This window comes from Gossypium arboreum, chromosome 12 (assembly GCF_025698485.1).
Source record: "Gossypium arboreum isolate Shixiya-1 chromosome 12, ASM2569848v2, whole genome shotgun sequence".
Lineage (NCBI taxonomy): Eukaryota > Viridiplantae > Streptophyta > Magnoliopsida > Malvales > Malvaceae > Gossypium > Gossypium arboreum.
In genome coordinates, this window is record NC_069081.1 from 55,715,878 (window position 1) to 55,725,184 (window position 9,307).

At 31.6% G+C, this 9,307-nt stretch overlaps 1 protein-coding gene across 1 annotated transcript; it reads left to right on the forward strand.

Moving 5' to 3' along the window:
• The first annotated feature begins 4,410 nt into the window (after window positions 1-4,410).
• On the forward strand, window positions 4,411-7,208 carry LOC108465193 (receptor-like cytosolic serine/threonine-protein kinase RBK1). Its single transcript, XM_017765513.2, has 8 exons — window positions 4,411-4,638; window positions 4,720-5,196; window positions 5,752-6,009; window positions 6,109-6,263; window positions 6,341-6,420; window positions 6,523-6,658; window positions 6,745-6,894; window positions 6,974-7,208. Exons 1-8 carry the CDS (start codon window positions 4,626-4,628, stop codon window positions 7,130-7,132), a joined length of 1,428 nt encoding a protein of 475 aa, XP_017621002.1. The 5' UTR covers window positions 4,411-4,625; the 3' UTR covers window positions 7,133-7,208.
• The last annotated feature ends 2,099 nt before the right edge of the window (window positions 7,209-9,307 follow it).

Genomic DNA, 9,307 nt, shown 5'->3' on the forward strand with positions numbered 1-9,307 from the left:
TTTAAAAAATCATATCTATAGCTCCTAATGTTCCTACTTATCTTATTAATTTTAAAAATTTTATTTTCAAAATTTATTGCCAAAACCTCTCGATAACAGCGTCAACAACTTGACCGCTTATAAATGAATTATTGTTTATAGAATAAATATAACACCAAAAATATAAGAATTGAGAACGGTGGTGTCTGCAAGTGCATGAGCCAAATTGTAATATAGTTGTACAACGAAATATTGGAAGTATTTCGAGGATAGTACCCAAGGGAAGATGGAACAAATAATGAAAATACTTTTTACAATATTAAGTCTAAGTAGTAATAGTTAGTTCTTATATTACGATGGATCATAAAATAGATTAAGAGGGTTAAAAATAAATAACTAACAAAAATAAACAAATAAAGAAATATAAACAAATGAATTAAATTGGTAAACCAATCAGGAAGATTAACTTGATTCGGAGTTTGCAATTAACTTTGTATTGGAGTTTTAGAGTGAATTAGTTATCAATTAAACAATTATTACCTTTCAACTCTAATTAACTTAATCAATTGGTTGATACTCACTCAACTCCCGACATCACTTTTTCAACCAAGATAAATTACGATTTACTTAGTTTGACTTTATCTTCTTATCTCATCTACCCTATGATAACTTATTAGGGTTGTCAAGCCTAACAGTTTAAGAACACATAATTTATACCAACTAATCCATCTCAAGAAATCCTAAATCCTCTGCTAGTCACATCCCCATCCACTCGTTAATCTCCTCTAAGGGATTTAGCCACTCATGTTATTCATAATCTCAATTTCGATTGAATAAACCATATAAGAAACATGATCGATTCGGAGAAGAAAAGATATTTGAATAATTATGGATTGAGTATCGAATGGGGAACAGAGTAACAAATCTCTCGATTGGAATAACGAAATAAAACAAATACAAAAAAAAATATAAACTGAATACTTTAAATAAATAAACAAGTCCTTAAATCAAAACCGATTCAAGAAGAAAAACAAGAAAGTATCTAAAAGCCGAAAAGAAAATAAACTAAAACTAATTCTAAACTACGACAATTTTTGAAGGTGTCTAGGACGACTTGATTACATTCAACCCCTAATGTCTTATTTATAGAGGTGTTGGTAACCCAAATTAGGTCTTCGGCACGTCCTAGGTCTTCATATAAGTTTGATTGCGTAGACAAAAACAATTCGGTAAACTTGGGTAACATATTAATGTGTGTCGTGCCACACCCTTGCGTGGTGCGACATGACACCAAAAATCTATCTTGTCATTCGTTTGTTGCTTTGACGTCTCGGAAAGCTTGTGCATAACTCGACTTTTCCTTCCATGTCAATTGAGGCTTTGTATTTTTATCCTACACACTCAATTAAACCAATTAACACAACCTAAAACCCATGTCGGCCTACTGGGTCACAACACCTACAAAATATGTTTAAAACACTTATTTTTATTAACTTTTAATCATAATGCCTAAATACTGAAAACATAAATTAAAATCCTAAATTGTTTAGAAAATAAATTCCTTAAGTGTGGAATTAACCCAAATTAACTACTGTATTTAACGATAGGTCAATAGGCTGAAGATCTTCTCATGTATTTACCAAAATACCATGAGAAATTACATGATTGTATGCAAGATTGAAACACCAAAAAGAAAAGAAATAAACCACAAAAAAACCTCACAAAGGAATGAAATTGGAAAATTTCTAGAATTGTTTGGAATTTTGGTGATGAATTTCCACTAACACTGGAGCCACATGAGCAAAACAGTGTGATGAAACTAGAAAATTGTTTGCTTTGAAGAGAGATTGAAGAAGAAGTGACTAGTGTTGGGAGGGAGAAGAAGAAGGGTGGATGAAGGAAAAATAAAATAAAATAAAATAAAAATAATTAAAAATATCACGTCATGATATGATTGGTCAAGAAGATTTTTTTAATGATTGGATTAAAGGGCATAACGGAATCAAATTTAAATATTATTTTTTATCAAAAAATAATTTAAAAACCGTATACTTTGGGGCAAATTTTGGTTTAAGCCTTTTATATATTATCTTAGAAGGCTTAATGTATTCTTATACAATATTAAAAGAAATAAAATTAATTAAAATGATTTTGGGATTAAAAACACTCCACTAATTATCTATAGAATTTTTTTAAAAAAAATTAAATAATATAAAGGGTAAATTACACCAACAGTTACTCAAGTTTGGGGTAGCTGACAAAACAGTCACATTGGTTTCATTTCGGTCACTCAACTTTGGAAAGGTGACAAAACAATCATTTTTGCCTTTTTCATCACAGATGCCACAACAAAGTGATATGGAAGATGATAGCATGCTTGGTGTAAAAAAAAAAACCCTCCAGTTGGCCGATTACCTCCAATTTAACAGCCCTATCAGCACCAATTTAGGGTTTAAGAAGAGAAAAAAAAAAGAAAAAGAAAAAGAAGAGAAGGAGAAAAAATGGACATGCCTCCAGTGATTCCAAAATCAACTACTAGGCTTATGGTCTCTCATTGTTGCCACTGAAACTGCAGACAAATTATGTCATATGCACAAATACACACATCCCCTAGAACCCAATCCACCATTTTTTTTCAAAGAAAAAAAATATATGTTTGATGAAATTTTCTTACCTGCTCTGCAACTCTTGATACATTATCTTCCCCGAAAAAAACTTTACTTCTGCAAAGACATGGTGTTTCAATGACAAAAATGAGTTTTTTATTTTTGAGTTTTCATTTTGGGTTCATTTTTTTTCCTTTTATATTTGGTTCTTTGATTCTTCCAGCCTGATGTAAATAATCACTAACAACTTTTGGCAGGTCAAAGTTGTATATGTGAATAGTTTCTTGAAATTCAATCCCCTTGGCTACAATATTCTTTGCTCTTTTTTTTTTCAAATAACAACAATTTCCCCTTTGCTGTAAATTTCCATTCGCAGAAAAATGGTGATGAAGAAAAAATCGAGTCCCTGGGATGGTGTTGTGTATTTTTCATTTTGTGTTGGAATTTGGGAATGGTCACCGGAATATGAAATTTCTTGACAGAGTTCGGAATATTATAAACTCTGATTGTCGGAGTTCGGAATGGTCATCGGAGTATAAAATTTCTTGATATATCTTGTTCTTCTTCTCTGTTATTAAGGGATTTTTTTTTCAATTTCTTCTTAAACTGGGTAGGTTTCAACTGTGGAATCCAACGTGGTAAGTTAAGGGGCCACATCAGCAGTCCCGTTAAGATACTACTGAAAACTATTAATCAGTGACTGTTTTGTCATTTTTTATAACATTAGTGACTGTTTTGTTATTTTTCAAAAGTTGAGTGACTAAAATGAAACCTAGGCAACTGTTTTGTTAGCTACCCAAAGTTGAGTGACTATTGGAGTAAAGTACCCCAATATAAATTTTAAAAAATAATGTGATTTGAATCTATAAATCAATCAAAGTGAAATTATAAATGAAAAAAATGTAAAATTAAAACAATGACAAGATTGCTTATTTATATTTAAATTGAATGTATATATATATTTAATGGGATAAATCTAAAATTATACATGAACAATGGTTTAATGTGCAATTGTATACATGAAATTTAGATTTGATCCAATTCTTGTTAATTATTAACACAATTATTTATATAATATCATTTTATGTTTAAATATTGCATATATAAATAATTATATTTATCCAATATAAAAATAATTTTATGTATTTATTTCTTTAAATGTGTATGATTAAATCAAAATTAAAGTTTCAAGTATATATTCGAGACACATTCGAGTTTCACGTGTATAATTACACTAAATTAAAGTTTATAAATACAATTACAAATTAAATAAAAGTTAACATATAATTTTAAGATTTATCCTTATATTTAAATTAAAATTATCTTTTAAAATTACTCATATTTTCAAGCATACAGATCAGCTTTTTTTTTTTTCATATGTTCATAATTTAGTGTTTTGAAATTAATTTCACTAACAATCAAAAAACTCCCATCGTATGAGGCGACTGTCCAAATTACCCTCGAAGAAGTTTACAAATAACCAACGGTCGGAAGGTTCGTTAGTTTTTCCCCTCCATCTTCCCAAGAGTTTGTTGCAGCAGAAATGAGAAAAATCTCGAGCGCTAAAAACCAAGGGTCAGGATTTCATCAGAAGGAAAAAGAAATGGTGCATTTAGACTTAAATTAAATTTAAAAAGAAATGAATAAATATAGGAAAGATTGGAAAAGATGTTCCTAACAATAAACAAAAATAAAACACAAAAACCATACTGTTTTGAGGGGTTCTTTGGTTACATACCAATTTTCCATGAAGACACCCCCTCAAAACACCAATACGAGATTGTGATGTACCTCATATCTTTGATTTTTTTTCTTTTGAAAGGGGGGGGGGGGGGGAATTTGATTTTCATGTTTCTTAATCATCCGCCAACTTTTCTAAGCTGGATGTTGGAGACGAATTTGGATTGAAAAAATAGAAATACCAATACAATGTTTCCTCTTTTCTTTCTCTTTTTTTTTGAAATAGCGATCTCATCTTAAACGTTATAATCGCTATTTTAATTTCGATTCCTTTCATCATTTAAATTCATCACCATAGTAATGGCTGTCAAAGGTTTTTTTTTTGTTTTTTTTTTGTTTTTTGTTTTTTTTTGGTATTTGGATATAAAAGTGTGATTTGTGTTTGTTTATGCAGAAACGGGAAGAGAGGACGGAGAGGTTATAAACCCGGAAAAGGAATCAAAATCCGAGGTTGTGGAGAGAAGTGAATCATTAAAACAAAATGAGGAGTCATCATCAATAAGGGAACCGGACATTCCCGCCGTCCGGGGATTGGATTCCGATAGCAGCGGTGGTGCCTGCACCAGCAATTGTCCCTACTATCCTCAAAAGCCGCCGCAAGTTTTCCAGAGATGGAACCGAGATTCTTATGCTTTGCAATGGAAGCATGTGATCGATAATATTAAGAAGAAATCAGCCAGGAGTTTCTCTATCATTCCTTTGCTCACAAATAACTACGAGATGTCTAAGAAGAATTTGTGGAGGAAATTGACCAAATTTTACAGCTCCGAGGCCGGCGTCGTTGATATTGACGGAATACCGGTGCCTAAACCATCATGGAAGACTTTTTCTTACTCCGACCTTTGTGCTGCTACAGATCATTTCAGTCCTGGTAAAAAACAACATTATCAAATTTACAGTTTAATGTTGTCATTCTTGATGGTAGTTTAGCATATGATATTAATGATATCGGCTTCACTTGTCTTCGAGTAACAAAATTTGTCCAATATTTTAATGTTGCACTTACTGCTTTCCTAGTTGAACATTGGGACTATAAATTTTCCAGCTGAAGGACCTTTGCGCTATTAGGGAACATTAATTTGGCAGACTGGGGTAAGAGAAGGGTTTGTAAATGTTACGATTCGAATCAAGATTTGCTCGATTTCACCTCTTAAGAATAGCTGCATGAACCAACTAAGTTGAGCATGTTTCTGGACCAGTGTATAATTTGATTTCATTATAAGCTTTATGTATTCAACTAACACATCTTAGAGAGAAAAGCATCTGCAGCCAAATGGATCAAAGTTGCCTGCAATTGAAAACAACTCAGGGATTTAAAGAGAAGTTCTGATATGATTTTTCCTTTGATCAAGGGAAATGAAGTTGACTATTTTGTTTTTCTAGTTTTGATTATGTATGATTTTAACAATTCATAATAATGTTGTAGAGAATATGCTGGGAAAAGGGGGCAATGCGGAGGTATACAAAGGGCACTTAACTGATGGTCAAATTGTAGCAGTGAAGAAGCTAATAAAGAATGAGAAGGAAGAAGAAGATAGAGCCAATGATTTCTTGTTAGAACTTGGGATTATTGCTCACATTAATCACCCAAATGCAGCTCACTTAATCGGATTCAGTGTTGATGGAGGCTTGCACTTAGTACTTCAGTTTGCTCCTCATGGCAGCCTTGCTTCTGTGCTTTTCGGTATCTCTAATATATGACTGTTCCACCGTCAGATTCATTTGTACTAGGGAAAAAAAAGAAATGGATCTAGATGGCTAAGATTTATGTTATGCACTGCAGGTTCAGATGAGTGTCTAGATTGGAAGACAAGGTACAAGGTGGCGACAGGGATAGCAGAGGGATTGAAATATCTCCACCACGATTGTCCGAGGCGCATTATACATCGAGACATCACAGCCTCCAACATACTGCTCACCGAAGATTATGAAGCTCATGTGCGTAATCTCCGTGTACCTATATTACCTGAATATATATCTGACATGGATATGGTAATTTCTTCTGCTCATTGCAGATCTCGGATTTTGGTTTGGCAAAGTGGCTGCCGGAGAATTGGCATCAACATGTTGTCCATCCCATCGAAGGAACATTCGGGTTAGGCATGCAGCTTCTTTTGCCTTGTTAACTTCGTTTGTTATTCTCAGAAGTCATTTCACAAAGTCGAATTGGGGCTAATGCGTATGAAAATGCCTCCAGGTACTTGGCGCCAGAGTACTTCATGCATGGGATAGTTGATGAAAAGACCGATGTATTCGCATTTGGAGTCCTACTACTGGAGATATTAACAGGCCGTCGCGCAGTCGATTTATCCCGACAAAGCCTCATGATTTGGGTACATCTTCTACCCCAAAAGCAAATCAACATTATATTATGTATAATTCGAAGATATGAAGTTGGTTTCCATGTTTTTTGATACAGGGAAAGCCACTTCTGGAATCAAATCAAGTAAAGGAACTGGTAGATCCTCGACTGGAAGACGATTACGATCAAACACAAGTGAAACGTGCAATGTTAACAGCTTCCATGTGCATAAACCATTTAGCCAACCTACGTCCAAGCATGACAAGGGTAAGTCAATGAAAAACAAATCCGCCATTTCCACTCAATCCCATTGGTAAATTTGGGGAATTGGTGATGATTTTTCCAGGTGGTGGAGTTGCTTAAAAACGAAGATGGTGCAGTAGAGAGTCAGCAGAAGAGTTGTGGAGGGAAAGCAGTGATAGTAGACGGTTGTGACTTGCAAGATTATAGTCGAAGCAGCTATCTAGATGACTTGAACCGTCATATGCAGCTGGTTTTGGAGTAATGGCTTTAGTTGGTTTATTTGTGAAAATTGGTACATATCAATGAAATGAAATTTCATAGGTGTAAATATTTTGGGCTACCTTTCATCGATTTTCTTTTGCCATTCACACACTCTGAAGATGATTGGGAGCTTCAATGTCCACAACTCTAAGGAACAATTAGAAATCAGATGTCATTTGAGTCAATATTGTACTGAAATATTAGAAAAAGAAACCTGTCAATAGTTGTCTTTTTTTTTTTTCTTCATGCTTTTCATAGAATTCGTATGTAAATTTAAACATTCACCAACTGCTAAGTGCTGACCTTATTTGTGATTACTATTAGTCAAATCAGTTTGCAATTGGCACTGATTTCTTTTTATATTTGTGATTTTCATAGAATTCATATGTAAATTTGAACACTCAGTAAATTAAGTGCTAACCTTATTTGTGATTATTACTAGTCAAATCACTTTGCAATTGGCACTGATTTATTTTCATATTTGTGATTTTCATAGAATTCATATGTAAATTTGAACACTCAGCAAATTAAGGGCTAACCTTATTTGGGATTATTACTAGTCAAATAGTTTCATATTTGTGATTTTCACAGAATTCAGATGTAAATTTCAGCACTCTGCAACTGCTAAGTGCTAACCTTATTTATTTGTGATTACTACTAGTCAAATCAGTTTGCAATTGGCACTGATTTTTTTTTTTTAAACTCCATTTCATTATTTTTTTAATTTTATAATATAACTTTTTTGACATAATATAACTAGTTTGTTGGTGGGGTTAATTTTATTTATTTAATATATGTCTATGCATAAAATAAAATTAAGAACTAAAAGAATATAATTGAAATGCTTTAAAATAAAATAATTATTAAAAATTTAATATAGTAAAATGACATTATGAGTACTATAAAAAACATTATGGGTATTATTATATTTTGAATTGAGTACAATAAAATATTTAAAATAGGACTTAATATTTAAAAATAAAAATATAAAATGATTTTTTTATTTTTAAAATTTTAATTATAAATTATCATTTAATCAAAATCAAAGAAGTGGGAATGATCTAGAAATAGAAAAATAATTTAAAAGAAATTTAGTGGTCAAAATAAATTTAGATTTTTATAAAGGTCATTGGACGAGAACTGATCAAATTATTTTTGTAATACTATATCATTAGAGAGAGCTCAATCTCAATACTATAGTGAAATGACTTCGTGATTAAATGAGTTTACACTTAATAAGCGAAAATCTGAAACTTAATTATAAATTATTTGAGCCCTAATTATAAATATTTAATCGGTCCCTCCACTAGTTTATTAAAACTGGAAATGAATTACATGTTGAATCAAATGAACAAAAATGGATAAAATGAATAGAATTTGTAAAGTTGGAGAAATAGAAAATATTTAGAAATGAATGTCATTTTCTCATTAAATAGAAATGACCGGAAAATTAATTTATAGTTTTTGAATTATTAATTAATTAATTGAAGTTTGAAAATAAAATTAAATTAATTGGTCATTGTGAATCCATTGAATGTGGAAATATGAAATATATTTTCTCATAAATTCTTTTACTAGTAAAGTTGCCGTATTTTAAAAGGAATTAGAATCAAGTTGAAAAAATTATTTAATTGGGAAATTAGTTTATTTATTTAAATTAGTTCATGATATTTACTTTGAAAAATAGAAAAACATGTATTGGGTTGGATTGAATTATAAAGTGTTGAGTTAAAAGTCCAAGAAACACTTATAATTGGACCCAAGACGGGAGAGGCCCAAAAGCCCCTCATGTTAATTCATGGGACGGAAAACCCTAGTATATTTAAGTAGGTTGTCACTCCCTCTTTCCTAGTTGAACTGGGATTTTGTTTTTCTATTGAGATAGACTTTGCTGATTCAACAAGGGTTTCACTTCTTCTCCCTATAAATAGATGACACTAATAGGGCTAAATAAACAACTTTTGAGATATTGTTATTGTAATACCCCTAACCCTTATCTATCGTCAAATTAGGGTCATGAGTATTATTAACGAATAACATATAATATAATAACATATAAACTAACTAATAACATTATAATATGCAATGGCAGGTCACAACAATCTAATACTTTCATGCTAGATTCTTATACATTTGAATAATAAATTATGCTATGCATTTTTTAACTTGGTCTTCC